The sequence below is a fragment of the Magnolia sinica genome, chromosome 5 (assembly GCF_029962835.1).
Source record: "Magnolia sinica isolate HGM2019 chromosome 5, MsV1, whole genome shotgun sequence".
NCBI classification, from domain to species: Eukaryota; Viridiplantae; Streptophyta; class Magnoliopsida; order Magnoliales; family Magnoliaceae; genus Magnolia; species Magnolia sinica.
This window is the reverse complement of record NC_080577.1, coordinates 108,548,719-108,574,349: the sequence shown is the minus strand read 5'-3', so window position 1 is coordinate 108,574,349 and position 25,631 is coordinate 108,548,719. Positions and strand designations below refer to the sequence as shown.

Here is a 25,631-nt window from a genome sequence, read left to right as displayed (position 1 = left end):
CAAAATATGCAACCAATATGCAATCGCATATTTCCCAATAGCTAGATTGGAAGCAATTTTTTTATGTTTTATTTTTTTAATTTATGTCTTCAATTTGGAGAACTTTTGCCTATAAATAAGCACTCATATCCCCTCCATTTTCACTATTCTTTACTCCAAAGCTCTAAATCTCTTACTCTTTCTCTCTTACACCTCTTTCTCTCTTACTCTCTCTCTTACACCTCTTTCTCTCTTACTCTAATCTCTCTACAATTATTTCAAGTATGTTTATTTTTTGCATTTTGCAAGTTGTGCTTACTTTTTGTAAATTAAGTTGCAAGTTATAACTTGTAAATTATTTCAAGTTATCCATTTATCAGTAAAATTTCATTGTTCTAAGTTTTTAGTAATGAATTCTCTTTTAATGTAGCTTGTTGATTGTTTTGTTAAAATTTATATAATATAATATAAGCAATTAAATATATATAAGTTAATGAAACAAGTAAAATAACCCAATCCAATCATGTGTACAAATTAGGCAAGTTTTTCCTAATTTTTTTAGAATTTTTAGAATTTTATTATTATTTAAAAAAAAAAATATTTATATATGCCATGGCATATGCGATTGTGCAATCACATATGTGAACAGCATATGGTGATTGCATGCGATCGCATATGCGATTTGACAACATTGGTCCTGCATCACTGAGGTACCATACCAGCAATAAAGACTGAACAATAGATGCAACTTGAGAATTCTGTTGCATGGGGAACGACCAAGCAACAGTGAGGCATCTACAAGAAAAATACAAGGAAAAAACCAAGATGAGACATTCCCAGGTATGTCTTCAGAACACAGCTTTCTGTTATGTCATTAAAGGACAAGTTGGAATGTCTGGCCACAGTCTACAAGATGTACAAATAGAACCACAATTTAGAACTTAAAGGCACCACTGTTAATTCAGTTTCAAGCATTTGCTTATCATAACAACACCCCAAATGAGCACGCGAACTTCCTACGCAGGACAAAGTTTATTACAAATATTTACAATACCATAAGATGATTGGAGGTGATGATGCATCCAGCTAATAGAACCTCTTCAACTAGCTCATTATCCTCTCCATGTAGGTGGTTCCACAGATCACAAAAAAAATTAAAAAAATGGCAGAAACAAACTAGGAAAGTTCCATGACATGGTTAGTCGGCTAGCATAAATACAACTACAAATGACTCAATGGGAAGAGCATCAGATATACCTAATGAATTGACAATGGAGATTGACCAAGATGTATTATTTCTTTAAAATACAAAGAAACACGAGAATCAATTAGCGTTGACTACTTTTAATAGACCGCAGCAACTGTTTATGTGATTAGCAGATCCAGTTTGTGATATCCAACTTCCTGTCTCAAGCCAAGCACACACTTCTAGAAATACAAAGAGGCTTATCAGATCGACAAGGAATTATCATGATCCTCAAACCAAGGATACACCATCCTTGGGTCATCAGTTTGTACAAGTGAGCCTGGGGTTGGGTGATCATTGATCCGATGGGCCCCATAGTGGATGTAACACACCCTGAAGCCCCCCTTCAGTGGAACAACCAAATCTCTAGATGTTTGAGAAAAGAAATACAGTGAATGGTCTGCATTCCCTAGAAAGTTAAGAAAGAAATACTGAGAATGGCCGCATTGTTCTTACACTCTTGGTTAAAGGCTCCTTGGGCAACAAGAGCTTGGTGTTCAATAGTCAGAGAAGTGACTTCTTCAAGGTAAAAGGGGAACAGAAGGAAGAGGGGCCACATTGCAAGACAACGATTCTCTTCTAAAACATTCTTTACCCAAGGTGTTGGTTATTTCATTAGCTTCTCCATAAACATGGCAAACAAGTTTATGCCACTGTTATATTCAAAGAGAAAAATTCAAGGTTTCAGTAATAGGGCTTTTCAAATTACAATAAGCAACCAAGAGCTTAAGTGGTAAATCGTCAAACATGCAAAGATGATCTAAAGCTCATGTTTACCTTTGATATGTGTACACCAAGATTACGGTGGACGCCAGAACATTCAATACAGACAAGGACACCAAGGTTCAAGGATGCCCAATCTGGCTCTGGAGCATCACAATCAGCACATCTATCATTTCCTTCAACTCTTTGCAGCACTTCAATCGGCTTCTCATGTTTTACACTACACCGATGTTGTTGTGAACCCCTAACTGAACGATCATGATTTCCAGTAATGGCATTCCTTTCTGATGTACATTCATCAATTACTGAGGGATCAAAGTCAGAAGAACTTCCAAAAGAGCTACTCTCACTGGCTGCACGAAGATGACCACCACGCATAGGACTGGCAATAAGGCGCTGGAATCAAATGGAAGACAACCTTCAAAATGGATCCTTTTTTTTTTTCTACAAGTGATACTCAAAAGGTGAACAGATACTGTGATGCAACCTGTTCGGGTGATTGTGCACTCAGCAGTGAAGCTATAACTCCAGTAATCTTTTCAATCCAATCCATCTGATCCATTGCACTCTCTGCCTGCATCAACAAACAACATTAAAAAAATAAAAATAAAATAAAATAAAATACTAAGCAAACTGAAAATGTGTTAATACCATGATCATAAAATTGAATCTGACACCCCACCCCCACAAAAAATAATAACAACAACAACAACAACAACCACCAAGTACTTTTGAGGGTTAGGCAGTATGTATTGACGATAGGTACAAATAAACAGTGTTTAAACTTGCTTAGTTCATGCAGACTTCTAAAATGTACCTGTAAAGTGTAGTTCTTAGATGGGGATATAATCCTGAAGCAGAATCGCAGATCTGACTGGTCTGCATCAACTTTTATTGTTGATGTCAACAGGTTCACAGTATGATGCGCTACAGACTTCTCATCGTGTACTCCACCATGATAATGAGAAGAAAGCCAACGACTCAGCAGCCCTGAACCAGTTTCAGAGGAATTATGACTCCTATGACCGGAATGACTTCCAGCTCCCTAAAAGAACAAGCTAAATGTTAAAACAAACAGAAAACAGGTAATAAAGAACAAAGGGAAAATTTAGGGTGGCTCATGAAAAAGAAGAAGCAGAAGAAGACGAACTGTAAGCACTGAACACCTAGCGTACTTTTTCAGCTTAGCAATGACTTACAGATGGCCTGCTCCACTGCTTGCGATAATAGTACAACATTCCTCGGCTATCAAGAACAAAAAACCTTCTTTTCCAGTCTCCTCTCAAGTTTGAGGAACGTTTTGAGAGATAACCTTGTCGGATGGTTTGAACCTGGAATATCATACATTGAGTTAGAAAGAAATAAAGCCAGAATCATTGAAGGAGTATACACACTATGATTTCACACTCAGGAAAGGCAAGCATAAGTTGACTAAGAGCTCAAGAATCAAAGCACCTCAGAACATACTTTTCCCTTTGCAGCAGATTGCATAACTGCCTCTATCATTTTATGTGAACTTCTACCAATGGCTTGTATGCCATCTCCATTAGGAGAACTGTGTGAACCATTTGAAGTCCAACGACTTTCTCGATCAATCTGCCTTTTGAACTCTTGCATCCTCTCTGTAAGGGCAGCCTGCTCATAGTTTGCCCTTTCCCTTGACTGTTGTGCATATGTCAAAACCTTCAAAACAACAAGGGTTCCGTTTTCAATTTCAAAGGAATGCAGATCAAATAAGCAAGCTATCTGTCACCATGCGGAATGACACAGAAAGCATATGCAAAAGAGTCAGCCAGAAACTTTGCAGTGTTCACTAGTAAAATTGGTACCACAATTGTAGCAAAACAACATACACACCTAATCTATAATTGAACTTCAAATAACATAAAGGATGAACAGCCTCAACAGCTGTTTTGGGGTCCAGGTCTAGTGAAGCTGCATAGAGTTTTCTTATGGGAAGGAGACACAGAGCACAAGTTCCATCTCATTGCTTGGAAGTGCACAAACCCAAAAAGCAAGGGTCTTGAGTCTAGTGAAGCTTAAGGAAAATTTGGCATTACCATGTAAGTGATGGTGAGATTTGATGAGGAATCAGATGCCTTATAGAGTCAGGTCATTCTCAGAAAATATGGTGTCTGATAGAGATTGGTTCCCTGGTGTCCAACAAGGAACTCAGGAACAAACATATGGAGAAACATCAATCAGATCGGCAAACGTGAGTCTGAATAGGGTGGGGAGCTGTTTTGAGATTGGCATTGGCCTCATCATTGGCAGCAGTGGGTGAGGTTTGGGTATATGGGTGGAATACCGACTTGTTCCCCACCTATCTTTGTTTATTAGTGAACAAGGAAGCCAAAATTCCTGATTGCTATGAGCATATTGAGGATACATCCGCAGAAATCTTCACGGCAGCAATTCTCGAGTTCGGTAAGCTTATGGAGAAATTGCGCAGAGCCAAGGTGATCTCATGGATTCTGATATAATTTGGAAGTGGACTCAGACTGGTTCTTTCTCTTGCAAATCTCTCCACCATATTGTGTGTATTGTGTGTGCCCAAGAAAATACTATCTTGTTGCTTTCAAAGTTGTAGAGGATTCCAGCTCCGCCTAGGGTCCAAGCATTAGCCAGGGTGGCTGTGGCAAAGAAAATCATCACTGTTGATAAGAGGAAATCTCAATCCCAAATAGATGCATTAAGAGCAAGGAATCAGGAAGCCATTTGTTCTTGCTTTGTGCTTTTGCATGAAAAGCTTGGAACTACATGCTCTTTGGGATGTCCTGGACTATCAATAGTCTCAAGGATTTTGTTAAGGGATGGGAAAAAGGCACTTTTCAGTCCCAAGGCTATTTGGATTATGATTCCTTGCCCCTTATGTGGGGAATCTAAAAAGAGAGAAATTGATGAGGTCATCACATCACGTACACCTTTTCGTATGTATCAGATGAGGAGGCGGGCCACCCCGATTTCCCTATGGGTAGGCGAGTATCCATGTTGAAGACCCCATGTGCATATGCGAGCATTTGGAAGACCCCACACTAGGAAGATGCACATGGGTTGCTTTAGGGAGTGACTTGGACTGTTGGATTTGAGGGATGTGAGACATTCGGGCCATTGGATCGCATGGATTACATGATCAAGTTGTTGATTGTGGACCATTCTCATCATCATTGGACATTTATTTTTTAAGATTTAGTTTATGATTGATTTATGCTTTTGGACACCTTATGAGTGGTTTTATTTGATTTTTCATCAGACTAGGGTTATTTTGGTCAAAAGTAATTAAACATGGTCTATTTTGTAATTATGAAAAGTTCTTCAAACTATATAAATGGGGGGGGGGGGAAGGGCGTATGGCCTCCTTAATGTTGCTTTTGTTTATGAAAAAAAAAAAAGGAACTCTCTCGTTTTCTCTCTAATCTTTATGTAATGTGATGATATCTTCCATGTGACTTGGAAGGAAGATCGGTGCGAGGCCTGTCTTCATCAACAGAAGTGCGGGGCTTCCTTCTATCCCCACATCATATCTCTTCATCAACAATCGAGGTATTTCAAGTTTCTTCTTTTCTTCTTCCCCCTCTCTCCAAGATCCATCAACAACCTTCCGATTCTCCTACTACACACCTTTCTGGCCAAGCTTAACCTTAGAACCCCAAAACCCAACCCACACGTGTAACCGTATGGCCACACATGTGAACCCATAAGTCTAGTCGTACAGTCCCATCCCTTGTCCTTTTGGCCTTCCACTATCCTTACAACAAAACCCCTTCATTCCTACCTATAAACCCTAACCCTAACCCGAAAAATCTCAAATCTCCCAATTTTCCCCCAACCTTAGATCTTCAAATCCCTCAATTAAACCCAAATCCCTAAATTCCCTACATCCAAAACCCTAATTCCCACCTCATAATACCTAAATCATTTAATCCCTTTATTCAACTCCCACTTTAACCATAATTTCACATTTTTCCCCAAACTTCCCTGACACTAGCTTCACTCACACCCAAATCTAGTAAACCCTATGTAGTATTAGACCTTCCCCTTTAAAATAAACCTAACCCTATGCTATTTGGATGTTTCTACATCCATTAGATCCTAGTTTCTCATGTTTAATGGTCATGTAGGATGATGCTTGGCAACCTAGGCTTAAACTATGCATGATTTCCTTTTAGAATCTTGATATTTGTGATGATGGTAGCAAGATTTATAGTTTTCATTAATTAATTTAAATTTGTTGATTGATCTCTCACATTATTTGAGTTCATGCATTGGTCCTACATCAAAAATATTAGAATGTTTGTAGGTGAAGAGTCTTCGGTGACATGGTTGAAACAAAGAATTCAATTCATGGCCACGACGTGGGCCTGTGCTCCTCCTGATTTCAGAAGGATTTTTCTCATGATTTTATCTGCAATTGGCATTCTATTGTATTGGAGGGTGGTCAGCTTTGGCCTGGGTTTCAGTTTTCGTGGCCTTTTCAGGAGGCATGTTCACCAAGCTCTGTTTTGCTTTCCTGTTGGTATGATCTCTCATCATCCTTTCTCTTGTTTCCCTGCTCTTGTACTTAACAAAATTGCTGTCAGCCCCCCCCCCCCCCCAAAAAAAAAAAGGTCTTAGCATTAACAATTGGAAACATGTTGTGGTGCTATCATGAAATGCATATGTGTGCATGTTGGCAAGTTCCATGTATAGATTAGAATGTATGGAATATTACAACATAACATGAAGCCCTCTTTTATTAGGAAAGAAGCCATATAATACCATCTAGCCATAGTGAACTGAACGAGGTAAATGAGCCACAATCAGCTACAGTATGTAAACAAAATCAAACCTGATGGATGTAAGGCTCCATCTGATGCAATAGCTCATAACCCTGCAGGAAAAGACCAGATAAAGGGTTAGCGAGCAGTGAATAAGTAGTGAAGCACACTGTTGGCAAGGACAACAAGAAAAATGCATTCATGTGATGTGCTGATAATAAAAAAAACAGTCATGTGATGTACTTGTCTGAAATAACGGAGATGAGCATCCATTGTCCCACTAACAGCTTCCAAAAATTCAAACCTCTTCTTTGCCTCAATATTAGAAAGAGCAGTAACCTGGATAAAGAGAAACATGCCAGCTTAAGGGAACCCAGCCACAGGATATCATTTATCGCTGTTTCTGAAATCTCAGTTCGATGTATCTCTACTGGAAATATTGGAATTCAACGGAACCAATGGGTGCATGAAGATGTATATACCAGATTGAAGCGGGCCTGCTCAAATGAAGACCTTGCATTGTGGAGCTCCTGGAATATATCTATGACTAAATTAAAAACTGTAAGAATTAAAAAGACAGACAAGCGAAACACCTGAAAAAAAAGGTAGAATATTCTATGGATCAGAATGAATAAATCGACAAACTTAGAGTCAGTACCTCCTCTAAAGCACAGGCTATATCCACTTTTGTACCTTTCCTCAATGACAGATACTTCTCACGAGCCTGTTTCACAAAATGGATGCTGAAGCAGTCAATGTCAGGTCCATGATGAATTGGCATTCCTGACCAATCTGATTTCATAAACTGTCACAATCACTTACTCCATTCAATTCAGCCTTCCAAATTCCAATATTACCTAGTAATGCATCCAGGACCCTACAAGAGTGATCGAATATGCATCCATGCCGTAGGATCTGACTGCATCGTATATCATACCATCATATTGTAAACCAGGATCTGATCAGGCCTACCCAAAGGTTTTGATCATAGATACACAGGTCCCAGTCCCTATTGAATATCTAGACCATCTTACCATCCAGATTGATAATAAGAACCATCCACCCATCCAGATTACCAAGTAACATGAATGGTCCGGATTGTTCTGATCAAGGATCTGGTGTATCACAGTTCTGATATCAAATCTGGACTCAATCCGATGCTCCATTCGAACTGTAGGGTCCATTGATCCAATCAGCTGGTCCATCTAATGGTCCAATTGACACCAAGAGGTCCACAAGGCCAAATAAGCCTTAAAACTCCACTAGCCCAACCAGACAGCATTTTTATTTTTATTTTTGAAAGATGAAAGTTTATTAGAAAAAAACAAGAAGAAGCCTACACAGGAGGAGAAACAAAGCAAGAAAAAACAGAAAATGAAGAAAACCAAAAATATACAATGACAGCCCCAAGGCTGGCCAAACCCCTAGAAAACAAAACAACTGCTACGGAGCCCAGTCCCTAAACAAGCTAAGGACCAGCCAGGATGTTTTTAAGCGCATGAGAATTGAAGGGTTTTTGCACCACCCTTACAGCCAATCAAGGCCATGTGGTTCTTTACACAACTATGTGCAGGATTTTGGAAGATATTTTTGGAGTCTGTTAGTACTTGGATTAGTTTCCTTCATAGTTTTATGGTCCAAATGTGTTTTGTTTATTGGGCTTTATTATGTGTTAGAATCCAGTGACAGCTATTAAGTTTCCATTTTAGAAATGGAATCCATGTGTTCAGATTTTACGGTCCAAGTGATGTGATAGCCTAAATTTAGCAAAGAATCCTAATCTGTGTGACCTCTCCTTTAAAAGAGTATGGAGTTTTTTGCATATCAACCCCTTTGCTTTCTAACATTTGAGATACACCCCTCTACTTTTGTGATTTCCAGATTCCCTCATTACCATCTGTAGCCTGACAGTGCCCATTAAACCCCTGCAGTTACTGCCATTTGACGCCCATCACTTTTTCTTTGGACGGAGCCACTTTCAGACAATGAAATGAGCAAAACACCCTCCATTATGTGAAATGATGAGAGTGCCCCCACTTGTGGTTGGACCATGACCTAGAAATAACCCATATTGGAAGACCCTAGAGACCAATCCTCTGGACTAATTTTGTTGTATGTCTTTTATCAACCATCTTTAGATCATTAATTGATCGGTTAGCATTACCTCATTGATGAGATATTTGGAAAATAGTCCATCCAAGGTGATAAGCAGCAGATCAGCCATTTGGATTACCAAACCATGGCTGAGCATTTCCCTGGTTACAGTTTCCAGATTTTGCCAAAATGGCTGAGCTTTTGTCACCATAGGTACGATTTCTAATATGGTTTTTCTGCACAGAAGTTTGGTGGGTTTTCTTCCTTCTATTTCTCGCCTTTTTTCTTTCTTTCTTTCTTTCTTTTTTTTTTTTTTTTTGTGACTTGGTATGGATTTTTCTTTTCTAGCTTTTAGGTATTTTATAGAATTTTATTTTAGTTATTTGAATTTTTTTTTCCTCCTTTGATAGCTAGTAGATTAATTTTTTGTTGTTTGATTTTTATTTTCTTTTGGAATGTACATGTAATATTCTTTTTTTCCTTGGAAAATGCAAGCGGTGTTCTTGTGATTTTTGGATTTTTTTTTGTTCTATGTATTTTTCCCCAATTGGAACTTGTTTTATGTTCAGAATTTTCCAAGAACAATGGTTTCTCTGCTTTCATGTTCTTCCCTCATTTTATTCTTTTTTTCTTAAAATGTTTTTTGTTTAACATTTTTTTCTTTGAAAATGTGGTGGTTCAATATTGCGTAATTTGGGATTTGGGGGGCATTCTCGTCATTTTACATGAAGGGTGTTTTGGTTCGTCGTCCAAAAATGGCTCCATTGAAAGAAAATGTCAGATGTCAAACGACCATCCCAGCAAAAGGGTAATGGGCATTGTCAAGGTACAACAATTGAGGAATCTATAAATTGCAAAAACAGATGGGGTATCTGCAAATGTCAGAAAGCAAAAGGCGCTGATATGAAAGAAACTTAAAGAGTTTATAAAGTCCATAAAATCCCTGAGTATGAGGCATAACATAATGAATTGAATAAGGAAAAGAGTTTGATTTAAGCATGTGTTTCCCATGCAGTAGGAGGGTTTTGATGGGAGTAGATCTAGTCCAGTAGGATGCTTGGAATTCTCCAGTAGTTAATTATTTCCTTCTAATTTATCTTGTTTCTGCTGCAACAACTTCCAGACCCAGATTTCCTGAAATTTTTATCATTTCTATTGAAACTGTGCGTGGCAGATTGATGATTTTGGATCTAGTTTCTGCCATGACAAAATCCAGATCTAAAAATACACCCCAGGTTCATTTTCCAGATTCTTGTTGCATGATGGGTTCTTCCCATAAGAGCCCTTGTCGATTCACAAATGAACAACTTAACCATAACTAGTGTTCCAAATATCGGCGATATTATCCATAATATCATGGTACCACCAGGTCAACAACACCAAGGCTGATGGTAGTTTAAGATTTTCTAAATATTATCACCAATATTTTCAATAATATTGGCAATATTTGACGATATTATTGATATCAGAGATATTTTAAAAATAATCCCTTACAAAAATTCCCTGGTATCAGCAACACCATTGATAATATCCCCGGTACTAGGGAAAATTGACAGAAATAGGCGATACCAAGGAAATATCCATAAATGGGGCGAAAATTGATAAAATTTTACGAAAAAACCTCCCTTTTCTGGATTTTATTTTATTTTAGGGTGGACTTTTTTCCTTATGTGATTTCAATCTCTTAGTTTTTACTGAATCAAAGTTTGGATTTGGGAAGAAATCTCTACTCAAAACGAAGATAGGCAGGAACTCAAATGTGATGAAAAAATCCATATAAACTTCATTTTTTTCAAACGTTAGCAATCTCTTGTCAATTCTATGCATGATTCTCATGCATTGACATGGATTTGTAGCCAAAAAAAAAAAAAAAAACGATTAAGTGAAATTTTTGGTGAAATCTTAATTTTTCTTCATTTTTATATTGGAATATATATGTTTTCCACTGTAATAAATGTGGAAATTTTATATATTTATTACTGTTGGCTGATCTATTGATTGGCTAAAAATTTATATTGATTTTTTTGACAACACATGATTAGGCCCTTACAAAATGGAAACTTATTATGATAGTTGGTTTTTGTAATATTTTGATTCCTACGTGTTTTTTTAACATCTTCCAAGGTCTGGCTGAAAAATTCCTCCTTTTTGATAATATTTCCCAATGTTCCCTTCAAACAAATATATTTTTCTGAGTATTAGCAATAATATCAGCAATGCCGATACATGTTTCCATATCCTCAACCATCGATACATGTGACGAAACCAACACTCTAAACTCTGACCCTGAACTTATTTCCAATGACCACGATACCCTTAAACATCTAGTCTTTTTTAATAGGTAAGGTAGGGTTAGAAACAAAAATCATGATTTACCTAAGCTAAGAAATAAACAAGAGTGAGTCATGCCAACATGAACAACTTAACCCTAACTTATTTTGAATGACAAGATACCCTTAAGGTGTAGTCTTTTTTAAACGGAAGGCTTAGAAACAAAAAATCTTAATGCTTCCAAGCTAAGAAATAAACGAAAGCAGGCCATGCCAGCATAAAGGTCATCAATATAAACCTAATTTTAGAAAATGACCCAAAGACCTGTGCCTATTGACCAAGGTCTCAATTTCATTATATCAATTATGTTCAAAAGGAACAAACTCTCCAGGTAAGAACAGGATTTCATTGGCTTCCAAAAGGCTCAAGAATAATAATTTGTCAATATGACCAGGGATCCCAAAGTATACAAGCAATCACCAAATTAACAAACATATCCCTACAAGAAACTATTCAAGATTAGTCCTTAGGTTCATTGAGAAAATCTCAAACACAGTTGGACGAGAGTGTTGTTGTCCAACTGGTGCATATATGCCTACATGTCAACTATGCATGACATCCAACTGCACGACTGCTACGCCCCACAATGAGGATCACCTTGCTCAAAACTCAAACTGACCAACTCATTAATTGGTCCACGATTGTACTTTGGACCAGATTGACGGTTGTCTTCTTTTTCCTATGGTGTGGCCCATGTGATAAGCGGATCAGTCCATTTTAGCATCAGGTGTGCTTCATGTGGGACCAACATTCTGAATGTTGTACATACTTGACTAGGCAATATTTACGCAAAGTTAGATGGCATCAATGTTTTGAAAGTCAGACCAGATTGTAAAATTGCAGGAGGATTGAAATTGTAAATTATAAAATTGTACGAGTTTTACGATTTTTTACACAAAATATAGAAATTTTCTGAAATAATATTCATAAAAACCCTTCTCTATTTTGAGGGATCCCTCATATTGATGATTCCAGGCCTCCCAGACTCGTAACAGACGGCTAGGAACAAACAAGAAGAGGGTCAGTAGTCTCTATCGTTGCAGGCCCTTCTCCTTCCGCGGAGGTGATCATAATCCAAAATGAAAGTGTTCAATTGGAACATGAAACATGACTGAATTGGTCCTAGTTACTCTTCGGGACGGAGTGGAAGGGTGGAACTCAACTAATAACGGAAAGGTTTTTGTTATAAGCCTCCGGGGCAAATCAGATTGACTATAATCATTAGCTATAAATGATTATATTAACTATATGAGTTTATCCTTATAAAAGGGGTGAATCCAAGAATCAGGGGCAGCATAACACTACGAGGCTATAAAGAGTGGGCAGGTAGGGGAGCTTCAACAGCAGCTAGGTCTAGAGGGAAGTTGTGAGCATTACCTTCATGCATAACTTCCATACCAAGGTTAGCACGATTGATGATATCAGCCCAAGTGTTAATAACACAACCTTGACTGTCAACTACAGATTGGTTGAAATTGAAACCATTTAGGTTAAAATAGGATATGAACAAATATCCATTGTTGTATCATTCCACATCATAGTTTCTTAGTAATTGTTGAATATATTACCACAACACATTCTTTGACATTATTGTAATAGAAATGAAGCTGAATGTGTTCATTTCATTGCTTCAAAGGTATTGACAGAGCCATTATCTAAACTTTAAATTTACTGCACATTAATGAGTGACATTATCAAGAGATGAGATGATTAGAAGTCTAAAATATTTCACAAAAATTCAAACTTAAAAAATTGCTTTTCAAAATTGAGTCTACCCATCAAATAGAGTCTCTTTTAGATATCTTATAAAATTAACATATCAACTTAAACCCAAAAGGCATTGCCGCCAACTCAATGACTTCAAAATAATATTCCCCACAAAGCATAGAATCCTATCATGTTTTGAAGTTGAAGTCGTAAAGTGCAACTTCCTAATGAGGCCTTTAAAAAATATTCTAATAAGTTTTCACTATTACATGAACAACCAAATAAACCATTGAGTCTAAAATCATACAATGTACCCTAGAAAAACACAACAAATGAAAAGGCAAACTTCAAATTCGAGATAAGTGACAAACAGACAAACAACAACAACAACAATAATGACAATAATAATAATAATAATATAATAGTATAATAATAATGGGTCTTCAATTGAGGTCAAATCCGACCCACCATTACCACAATACATATAGGATGACATGATCACAATTCACAACCATTCATAAAAAGTTAAAAACACTCCAGACAAGTCATAGATCAATTTTGGGTCTCAACTAGGTAAGAGGTACGAAATCATAAATAAAAGCTCCAAGCATGAGAAAAGAAGATCTTATTTAATCTCTTTTAAAGAATAAAATAGAACAATTGACAAATCTCTTTTAAAGAATAAAATAGAACAATTGACATGTTTTACAAGATTCTTGAAGCCTCCACCATTTTACAAACATAAAATGAAAGCCAAATAAAAATTGAAAAAAAGAGAACAGGTATGATTTGAATCATAAATAGGGATTTCAATTATAAATCATGGGATTCGGATCATAGAATCATATGATTCTTCTAAAAAGGGATTCCAAGTGGGACTCAATTTATGTTGCCTAAGAATCAACTTAAATCATAAACCGTAAATTGTAGGATTTTGACCAATATGATGGGGACATTGTCGTCCAGCTAGTTGCATGAGACCTTCTCAGTTATATTTTATGTGAGGTACTGATGCATGGGGAAAAGGTGCTTATGTTTGAAAGAGACCTTAGATGCCATTGGTTACTATTGGAATGTGAGCCAGACTTTCTAGGTAGTGCACAGGATTTTTTATTTTATTTTTTTTATGAATGTCAAGAATTTTATTGAAAGGAAGGAAGAAAAAAAAAAATTTAATTAAAATACCTTACTGGGCTTGCTAGCTCAAAGGCTCAGCGTTAAACTAAAATTACAATGCCTTAACGAAATACACTCAAGTCTAAAGCCTACGACCACGATGAGTACCGAAGTGAACTCTATCCTCAGCAAGCAAGTCTGCCGTCATGTTGGCAGATCTAAGGACATGAAATGGAAGCCGACTAACTTGCAAATAAGTCAATTGCCTCATCCATAATGTTCAATCCTTCATGGGGAAAGACCCGATCTAATCCAATTTACAGCATTTTTAGAACTCTGCTGAGTTGCCAGCTTGAGCCCTTCCATTAATGTGATGACCTCTGAGCGTTGGAGTTTGTGACACCTACGGGCCCTAAATATTCCATCAACGGCTGCCTAGCATCATTGCTGAAAACAACATGGTGCATAGGATATTATTGGCTACAAAAAAGGCTCAGGAGTCTAATGACTAAAATTATAATGATTTCTCATTGTATGACCAAGGATTCCTGGATTTACCAGCAATCACCAAATTAACAAACCTTATTCCCGATGTAATTATTCAGGACAAGTCATTAGATTTATTATATGCAGTCTTAACATGGGGCCAAGGCACTTCTGTCTCTAACCATATCATAATGGATTCATTTGAAACCAAGCCAAAATTAAGACCTTTCCCTTTGCACAGTTGCTAGATTACTTTACAATTGATAATACAGTTTTATTGGGAAAAAAAAAAAAGGAAAAGGGATACAAGATCCATTAGGGCAATGGATGGGAGTCCCCTATACAAATCAAAGCACTAAGGACAACTTGGTTAATGCATCAGTGATACAATTGGCCTCTCTTGGCACAAGATGATAAGAAATTCCGAAGGAACAGGAACACAACTTCAACTCATTGAGAATAATCGCTAAGTACCATAGGGTATGCAATTCCCAACTATCCAAGAGATTGCCAAAGACGAATCCCCTTCAAACATTAGAGGGCCACCCATATGAAAATATCATCACCCCTGTATGAATTGACAATAGTTCCACTATTTGAATTAGCAGTTCCAACAACCCTGAAAATGAGATCATGATACTGATAGATCCATGGTCACCTTTAACAACACCACTGAGGATATACCCGAATTCCTGGATTACCCATAAAGCTTCCATCCATGTTGAGTTTCCAGAAACCCAGAGGAGGGGGTTTCCAAATAGCTATTTTGGAAGGCTCTTTCAACTACACGTTGACTACATACATCCAATTGCTAGTACCATCTGACATACTAATTCCTCTGAACTCATGCGAAGCGCTTCCCCAGTTAGCCATTTACAGGCTAACCTTGGCGACCAACAAAGATGGGTTTATAGATGCATCATCAAAGATTCTTCTATTTCTTTACTTCCATATTCCCAACATGATAGTGTGGCACAAGATACTCCATAACACTTTGCCTCAAGGCTTAAAAGGGCCAATATACCATCTGATAGATCCAGCACATATCATGGAGAACCCAACCAGCTTCGAAAATGCCAATTAAAAAGGAAAAAAATGTGTTACGACCATAGTTGCACAAAGCATGAAGCAAAGCAGCATCAAATTGTGGAGCTGGGGAAGTGTCTCTTTCAAAATGTAAGCAAGTATAAATGGGTAAGAAGCAGGAGTGAGAGTGAGATTCTGAAGCAGTAGTGGCACCTAGTTAGAAGGATCCAAGAATTAAGGTTACGATGTCTCACACTGAAAGACTAGGTGGTCGATAGTTTCTGAATCCTTTACACATCACAGGCCTGTTTGGGCAACAAACTGTGCTTTCGGAGATCATCAAAAGTATTTTGGGAAGCACGGAGATGTAGCGGGGAACTTCCAGGTCAAGTTTCTGAGTATCGTTGATAAGGCCCCATAATGCCCCCTTTTGGTCGAAAAAAGAAATCCCAAAAAGTGTTGGAAATTTTTTTATAAAAAATTGGGAGCGTACAGAATATCTTTTGCTTTTACGTGTATTTCATGGTGCAACAGACCATTATATGGTAAAATTGCAGTCTGTTGGGCAGATGTCAGCTGGACCTGCTGAAAGTCGAGTAAATACACTCTAATCGAACACAAATCAAGCATGATTCAGTGGACTAGGGCCCATTACATAAGAGTACAACAAACAGAAGATAGAATTATTATTTTTTAAGGGTGATGGCTTACCCTTTCTTCCAAATTTCCCAAAATGGTCCATTCCGCTTCGATGTTCATCAAAACCCAACTCGAATCATGTGTTTTGATCCTAAAAATAGGCCTAGATCTAGTTTAAAATTAGTTTATAAGCTTCCTTCATGGTTGAATGAAGAAAGAAGTAGAAAAATGAGAGAAATTTCAAAAAAAAAAAAAAAAAATTTCAAAATAGGGGTGTAACAGCCATATCGGCCACTATTACAGCCCATTTTTTTTCATGACTGTCAGGTTCGCCATCATATCACATAAAAGAGATGACTCATACAGTTAAGTAATGGCCAATACAGTCATAATATAACCATTTTTCAAAACCACGATCCAGATGCAGCATTATACTTCTAATATGAGTGATAACACTAACAATAGAAGTGGAATGTTGTACTGGAGGTTCCCCCCCAACATCTCCCCACTTCCCAATTCCATTAAGGCCATGCAAAATCTCCCCCTTTAGCTTTTCTTCTTAGCCTTGGTTAGCTTAGCCTGATTTGTGGGCTCTCTCCTACCCTTTTCTTATTAGCCTATTGTGCTTGTATCCTTTTCCCTTTGTTTGTTTGGTTGTTTTCTTTATTTTTTTAGCATGCCTTCCAAAAATAATTATCTTGTTCATTGTGGAACACCACAAAAATAATTTAAACAAGAGTGAGTCTTCATCACCCAAATCTTAGCTATTGGTGCCTTAAGGGCAATTAGGGGACAGCGCCTTGAAGAAGTTTTTGGATGAGAATTGACCTTTCGGAGCAAGGAGGCCTCATTCTCTTATCTCTTAAAAATGGATAGAGGACCGCTTTGCTCAAGAGGTCCTTTGGAACAACTTGACCAACAGTTCAACTTTGGAAGCTAAAAGGTTTATACGAAATTGAATTGTCCAATATAACTTATTACCCATTAAATCACATAGGGAAAAAAAACCACAATCACATGCATCCTAGATGAGAGAATCTCACATGGCAATAGAATAGAGCTGAGGATATTTCTTGGAAACAATGAAGTCGCCAAGCCATAAACCTTCCTGAAAGCAGACTCTTTGATTGTCCCCAACTTTGTTCGAGAAAATTAAGGCAACTTCCTTACAAATATCTCCAAAACTTTAAAAAACTGCTTTCCAATGAAAGGACATGGCCTTGACGCATTGGCACCTACATTTTGCAGCAATAATCTTCATCCAAGGCGCCTGTTGTTCATTCCCAAATCTCCACCACCATTTGACCAACAAAGCCACTATCCTTCTCTTTATGGAGCCCAGGCCTCCTTCAATCGCTGATTTTAGACCTTGAACCAATTCATTGGATGGAATATCCGTTCATTGTTGTTTCCTTACAAAAGAAAGCCCCCTTTTAAGTTTTTTAACAACATCACCACCTTAGAGGGATTCTGAGTAGATAAAACATCATAAGATCTAATAGAGCGTATTTGTTTAGAGTGATGCAACCACCGAAGGAGGTACGATTTTTTCCAAGATGCTAACATTCTCTGAAATTGCTCAATCACCAACTCCCAAGCCATCGTTTTTTTTTTTCTTTTCTTTTTTTTATTTTATTTTTTTATTTTATGTCAACATGGCTCTTGGATCAGCGCCCCAACGAAGCCCCAAATATTTTGTGGGAAGCAATGAGGCTCTACCCTAGGTGGTGGCAAGATTTTCCATAGCGCTTTGCACTAGACCTATCCATAAGGCATCAAGCCTATCTCAAAGTCTTGGTGAACACTATATTAAAGTTTCGTCTTCTTAGCATCAAAACCCCTCATAATCAAGCCTATCTCATGATGTTCTACCACCAGTTGAGAGCTATTGTTTTCTGAGAACAACAATAATCAGATACCTACGTAATGTACATCATATTCGATGCCTTAGTTTACGCCAAGTAATATTTGTCCCATGATAAATGGCGCATGATAATCGTCTCCTTGATAAATGTTACTTTTAGTCTTTTATGAAGTAAATATATTCTACTAAACATCATGGCCTTACCCCAACCTAAATTAGGGTCGTGATGGGGACATCACGCGCACACGCGCACTCACGCCGCCCCCCTATGCACGTACGTATGTAGAAGGAGGACCCCACCATCGATCTGGCTCGATGACGACGTCCAGGGAGGGCCTCCTAGTTAGAAGCCAAGTTTTGGTTCAGAAAAGTGGCCCGATAGTCAAGAAAAGCCCACCATGGGATCTCATGATCGTGGCCCACTCGTCGAATTGGTTTTATATTTTAGGTTTTGCTTATTGTTATTATTTAGAACATCGTGAACGCCTTAAATTTCCTTGTTTGGTTTTTATTTTAGTTTACTTCATCGCCAAGTAATAGGTGTCGCACATGGTGCGAGTTTTTGGGTATAGTGTTCTCCCTATAAATAGGCACCCCTTGTAGTTCTTTTCATTCATTGAAGTTAATAAAAAATTCCTGCTTTATTTTTCTGCTCTCTTCGTGAGTTGTGGAAGAATTCAAAAGTGGGTGCGAAGCCCTCCCTTTTCGAAAGGCTAACTACCGTGGTGCGAAGCCACATCGATCCCAATTCACCCCCATCTTCCATCATCTTTTTTTCTATCTTCCCCCACCATCCGTACTTCGAATTTGTCCTTTTGTTGCATCAGATTTCTTCATTACAGCAGGTTTCCAGATTTCGGCCCGCAGGCGAGCTGAAACTTCGGCGGAGCACCACGCACAAACCGTACATCGGATCGAGCTGAAATTTGGAGGTTTTGGAGTCCATCCCTGGCCGACCAGGGCCAAGGTGGCCTTTTTCTGAATAGTGGGCTCCACACACATGCGGCCGGGATCACACGCACGTCCGTCTGGACCATTGTTGTTGTCCACACGCAGGATCATCTTTTGGCTCAGGTTTTTATCCTCTTTTATCCTCTCATAGCCATTTTTTCATGAATCCTAACCCTATATTACATGATCCCTATTTGATTTGCCCCTTTTTATCACCTTAAGGTTCCTTGAATTGAAATTAGGGAATCCCTTGGATTAGGAACTGATTTTTATGCATGAGTAGTTGATTTTATTTCCCTTTGATATTGTTTGGTTTATAATTTTATTGGTCCAGTCCTAGCCTGTGTCGGCTTGGACCTGCATAGATTCCCCTTTTTAATTGAATGTTTGGATTTTCATTTGGGATGTGGAATTTGTGTGATTGTTTCTGAATTGGTGTGATCTAAGCCTGCAATCTTGCATATCATATTTAATTTTCCATGTCCTGCATCAAATTTGGTATCAAAGCCTAGGGTTCTTGTAGGGGAATTCATTACATGTTTAGGGTTTGGTTGTTTATGTCTATTACGCATCAATTCTCATCACATATGGCTGTTTAGAGGTCCATAAACCCTGAAATAAGCTGCTGAAATTTTCTGTTATCCCCTTATTTGAATTATTTTAGAAATTAACTTAGTTTTCTATTTCTAGGTTTAGAAACTTTCCTCTTCTGTTTTTAAAAACTAATTTCCTTTCCTTTCTCTTTTTTAGAAACTAACTTACTTTCTATTTTTAGTAACTTTCCTTTTTCTTTTTCTTTAAAAACTTAGGTTGTTCTTTTAGAAACTTTTTTAATTTTTATTTTATTTTATTTTTTTATTATTATTATTTTTTAGAAGCTTTCCTAATTTGTTTCTTTAGAAACTTTCCTTTTTCGTTTCTTAGAAACTAGGTCGATTCTTTAAAAAAAAAAATCTCTTATATTTTGACAACTATATTGCTGAATTTTGGTTGGCACCTTATACTAAACATGGAACAATTGCAAGAGTCACTGAACAAGTTGTCCCAGAAGTTGGAGTTTATGATTAAGCGCTTGGAAATGGACCAATGCTTTGAGCAGCTTGATGAACGCATTGCCCGATTAAAGACCATCGCCAGGACAAACCCCACCATTAGGGTAGATGTCCAATCTCAGGCAGGTGGCCTGAAGGATAGACCAATGAATGGAGTTGGCCAAGGAATCAGTTATGGGCGTGCACCCATGTACTCACCCCATGAGGGACATCAAGACCACTATTTTGAGGGTTACAACATGTGCAGCCTTGTGACTGGAGAGAGTGCACCAGATGTTAGTGCAGAGTTACCCATTGAGGTCATTCCGATAGTGGATGAGTTTCGTGATGTTTGTCCTGATGATCTACCGGATGAGTCTCCTAGGAGGGATATAAAGCACACCAGAACATGGGACACCGTAATACCTACAACTGAGTTTACGTTGAATAATTTTGTTGATAGGTTCACAGGTCTAAGTCCTCGTGAAGTCCTTACTGATTATAAACCTAGGAAACTTATTGATCTTGTCCCTATGTCACTGTCTCATAGGCCGTCAGAGTCTGCAGTGTCAAAGGAAATATCAATCTACACAGCAGATTTACAGCTTTACAGATTTACAGATTTACAGCTTTACAGATTTACAGATTTACAGATTTACAGCTTTGCAGATTTACAACTAATAGATTTACAGCTAATATCTACAGCTTTGACTGATATGACAGTTATACAGATTTATTCCTTCCTTAATTAGGATATATTAGCTGTACAGTATATTTAGATAGATGTATATATGGTAGGGGCTGAAGATCAGCTTGTATTTCTTCCCTAAATAGCTTGTAATCTACCTATATAATGGGCAATTGTCAATGAAGAAAGGCAGACTTTTTTCAAAAGGACTCTAAACTGTCATGGTATCAAAGTTATAGCTCTAAATTTCCATTTGTCTCGTGCTCTCAAGTTTCTTAGTCTCGGTTATTCTTGTTCTAGTTCTGTTGACCTCATGTCTTCCGATAAGTCTGATGTTTCTTTGATTCGTTTCAATGGCAAGAACTACTCTGCTTGGGCGTTTCATTTCAGGATTTTCGTCAAAGGTAAGGAGCTGTGGGGACATGTTGATGGCAGTAACCTAGCTCCTGACAAAGACAAAGACAAAGACCGACACGCCAAGTGGGAAGTCAAGGACGCACAAGTTATGGCATGGATTTTGGGATCCGTTGAACCCAACATCATCTTGAACCTTCGATCTTCTCAGACTGCAGCTCAGATGTGGACATACCTGAAGAAGGTCTACAGTCAACAAAACACTGCTCGTCGTTTCCAGCTTGAACATGAATTGGCCACTCTCCAACAGGATAGTCTTTCTATCTCTGATTTTTACTCTAGATTCACTAATCTTTGGGCTGAATACACTGATATAGTTTATGCTGACTTACCATCCGAAGGTCTTAGTTCTGTTCAATCTGTCCATGAAACTACTCGGAGGGATCAATTTCTAATGAAACTAAGGTCTGAATTTGAAGGCACCAGATCCAATCTTATGAACCGAGAATCTGTCCCCTCCTTGGATACATGCCTAAATGATCTTCTTCGCGAGGAACAGCGCCTTCTCACTCAAACCACCATGGAACAACGACGATCTACATCTGTTCCTGTAGCCTATGCAGCACAAGGCAGGCCACGAAGCAGGGATATGAGCACTGTTCAGTGCTTCTGTTGCAAGGGATTTGGTCATTATACTGCAAACTGTCCCCGAAAATTCTGCAACTATTGCAAAAAGGATGGCCATATCATCAAGGAATGCCCAACTCGACCCCCCAAGAAATCGGAGACAGCATATACTGTCTCAGTTGGCTCTTCTAGTGCGGGTAGTTTGGTGAATACAACACAAAGTGCTCCTGCTCCTGCTCCCGTTTCAGTCCAACCCGTGACCCCTGACATGATTCAACAAATGATCATTTCTGCATTTTCAGCTTTAGGACTCTCAGGTAAACCCTTCACTACATCATCTCCTTGGTACTTTGATTCTGGGGCTTCCCATCATATGACAAACAATGCTGCTTCTCTTACCAATGTAAACAAATATTTTGGAAATCTCAAAATTCATACTGCTAATGGCAATCATTTACCTATCACGGCCACTGGTGATGTTTTCTCCTCTCTCACTGATGTCTTCGTATCTCCCGGTCTTACCACCAATCTTGTGTCTGTCGGTCAGTTAGTTGATAATGATTGTAAAGTAGAGTTTTCTAAATCTGGTTGTGTTGTGCAGGATCAACAGTCAGGGCGGATGATCGCGAGGGGGCCTAAAGTGGGACGTCTTTTTCCTCTTCAATTTCCTTTGTCTTCTTTTTCTTTGCCTTTTGTCGCTTGTAATTCTGCTCAGGTTGATTACCGAGCGTGGCATAAACGTCTCGGACATCCAAACTCTAATGTACTTCATGCTTTATTGAAATCTGGTTTTCTTGGGAATAATGAAACACCATCTCTTAGTGTTGTTCAGTTTGATTGCAATTCTTGCAGACTTAGCAAAAGTAAAACTCTACCCTTTCCTTTTCACACACCGCATGTTGTCAAACCTTTCAATCTGATACATAGTGATGTGTGGGGTATGGCACCAGTCACTTCGCATGCTAATTACAAATACTTTGTCACTTTTATTGACGACTATAGTCGTTTCACATGGATTTATTTCCTTCATTCCAAAGACGAAGTACTTTCTGTTTTTAAGATTTTTCATACATATATTCAGACACAATTTTCGGCCCATGTCAAAATCCTTCGTTCTGACAATGGGGGTGAGTATATGTCTCATTTGTTTCAGGACTTCCTACAGAATCATGGCATCATCTCTCAACGGTCTTGCCCTTCGACACCTCAACAAAATGGAGTGGCTGAAAGGAAGAACCGTCACCTTCTTGATGTGGTTCGCACTCTTCTGTTAGAATCTTCCACGCCCTCTCGATTTTGGTGTGAAGCTCTTTCCACTGCTGTCCATCTCATTAACAGATTGCCTTCTCCCACATTGAACCATGACTCACCTTTCACCAGGTTATTTGGTCACCCTCCAACTTATTCTAACCTTCGTACCTTTGGTTGTGTCTGTTATGTTCATCTTCCTGCACATGAACGCACAAAACTTACGGCTCAGTCAATTAAATGTGCTTTTCTAGGATATTCAGTACAGCAGAAAGGTTTTCTTTGCTATGATCCAAATCAGTGTCGCATTCGAGTTTCTAGAAATGTGATTTTTTTCGAAAATCAATATTTCTTTTCTACCCATCAGGATCATGTTTATCCTTCATTTTCTGTTTTGCCTATGTTTCCTAACTCTCTTGCAGATCCAGTCCCTTCTAAACCTCTCATAGTGTATCGAAGAAGCTCAACTGACACTTCCCACCAACCTTCAGCACCTCCTAAGCCCCCTCAAGCTTCTTCCCCGACTGCTGCTCCTGTTTCAACACCTGCACCTCCCTCTCTCCGACTCAGTACTCGGGTTCGTAGACCCCCAGATAGGTTTGGTTTCTCTTCTCCTTCATCCTTCACAGCCACTTTGTCGTCTATTTCTCTTCCTTCATCTTATAAACAGGCAATGGAGCATGAGTGTTGGCGAAAAGCAATTGAAACCGAACTTCTCGCACTTGAAGAAAACCAAACATGGGATGTTGTTCCATGTCCCTCCTCCGTGAAACCCCTTGGCAGTAAGTTCGTGTTTTCTATCAAGCTTAATTCCGATGGGTCCATAGATCGTTACAAAGCTCGGTTAGTGGCACTTGGCAACAAACAAGAATATGGTCTCGACTATGATGAGACCTTTGCACCGGTCGCCAAAATGACCACTGTCCGAACTATACTCGCTCTTGCTGCATCACAATCCTGGCCCTTACATCAAATGGATGTTAAGAACGCATTTCTCCACGGTGATCTCAAGGAAGACGTTTACTTGAAACTTCCCTCTAGTATGCCCACTTCCTCACCTACTGATGTTTGCAAACTGAAACGTTCTTTGTATGGTTTGAAGCAGGCACCAAGAGTATGGTTTGAGAAGTTTCGATCCACTTTGCTTAGTTTTTCTTTCACTCAAAGTCAGTATGACTCCTCTCTTTTTCTACAAAGGACATCCACAGGTATCGTCGTCCTCCTTGTTTATGTGGACGATATCGTCATCACTGGCTCTGACTTGGAGGCAATCTCTGCGGTTCAGACTTTGTTGAATTCTACATTTCACATGAAAGATCTTGGCCAGCTCACCTATTTCTTGGGTTTAGAGGTGCATCATCAGCCGCACGGTCTCCTCTTGCATCAGCACAAGTATAGTCAAGATCTGGTTCAGCTAGCCGGTCTCACCAACGCTACTTCGGTTGACACCCCCATGGAACTTAATGTGAAATATCGACGTGACGAAGGGGAGCTTCTTGAGGATCCTACTACCTATCGGAAGTTGGTTGGTAGTCTTATCTATCTAACCATTACCCGACCAGACATCTCTTATGCTGTTCATACCGTCAGCAAATTCATGCAAGCACCGAGGCATCTTCATCTATCTGCAGTCCGCCGCATAATTCGCTACATTCTTGGGACACCTACTCGTGGCTTATTCTTCCCTTCCGGTTCTTCACTTCAGCTACAAGCCTATAGTGATGCTGACTGGGCTGGCTGCCCAGACACCAGGAAATCTACTACCGGCTGGTGTATGTTTCTTGGTGATGCCCTTATCTCTTGGAAATGCAAGAAGTAGGACCACGTCTCCAAATCATCTACTGAGGCCGAGTACCGAGCCATGTCTGCAGCATGCTCCGAGATCATTTGGCTGCGTGGTCTCCTCACAGAGCTCAGTTTCATTCCCGTACATCCTACTCCACTCCATGCTGACAACACTAGTGCCATCCAAATTGCCGCAAACCCAGTCTATCACGAACGCACCAAGCACATCGAGGTTGACTGTCACTCAATCAGGGAAGCCTATGATCATCAAGTCATCACTCTTCCACATATCTCCACAACTTTGCAGATCACCAATATCTTCACAAAATCCATGCCACGTCAGCGCCATCATTTTCTCGTTAGCAAATTGATGCTTGTCGATTTACCAGCATCAATTTGAGGGGGGATGGTAGTAGCCGGGAAGAACCAATGACAGTTTAGAGTCCTTTTGAAAAAAGTCTGCCTTTCTTCATTGACAATTGCCCATTATATAGGTAGATTACAAGCTATTTAGGGAAGAAATACAAGCTGATCTTCAGCCCCTACCATATATACATCTATCTAAATATACTGTACAGCTAATATATCCTAATTAAGGAAGGAATAAATCTGTATAACTGTCATATCAATCAAAGCTGTAGATATTAGCTGTAAATCTGCTGTAAATCTGTAAATCTGCAAAGCTGTAAATCTGTAAATCTGTAAATCTGTAAAGCTGTAAATCTATAAATCTGTAAAGCTGTAAATCTGCTGTGTAGATTGATATTTCCTTTGACATGCAGAGTCTTTTGCGCATCACATTCATTCATGGCATCAAGAAATCAGGCAGAAGATCATGACTAATAATGAACATTGCACATTTTCTACAGACCAGTATAAATTTTTCAAAGGATTCAATATTGGGAACTCTGTGATGGTCTGCATCAGGCCCAAGCGGTATCCTTCGAGGGCCGTTCGTAAGTTACACGCATGTAGCGCT

The 25,631-nt window shown here is 38.8% G+C and overlaps 1 protein-coding gene across 8 annotated transcripts in view; it reads right to left on the bottom strand.

Annotated features, from left to right (window-relative positions):
• LOC131246637 (ADP-ribosylation factor GTPase-activating protein AGD3-like) overlaps positions 1-25,631 on the bottom strand; it is a 74,604-nt gene that overhangs the window by 10,992 nt on the left and 37,981 nt on the right. For 6 of the 8 annotated variants that reach the window (XM_058246971.1, XM_058246964.1, XM_058246965.1 and 3 more), the window contains 9 exons: positions 7,364-7,429; positions 7,188-7,235; positions 6,949-7,044; positions 6,777-6,818; positions 3,416-3,631; positions 3,148-3,279; positions 2,766-2,993; positions 2,436-2,522; positions 2,003-2,344 (listed from right to left, as the gene is read on the bottom strand). In XM_058246971.1, coding sequence (XP_058102954.1) covers positions 2,003-2,344; positions 2,436-2,522; positions 2,766-2,993; positions 3,148-3,279; positions 3,416-3,631; positions 6,777-6,818; positions 6,949-7,044; positions 7,188-7,235; positions 7,364-7,429 — 1,257 coding nt within the window. Of the gene's footprint in view, positions 1-2,002; positions 2,345-2,435; positions 2,523-2,765; positions 2,994-3,147; positions 3,280-3,415; positions 3,632-6,776; positions 6,819-6,948; positions 7,045-7,187; positions 7,236-7,363; positions 7,498-25,631 lie in introns of all 8 variants that reach the window. The other 2 variants (XM_058246969.1, XM_058246970.1) reach the window with 2 other exon arrangements.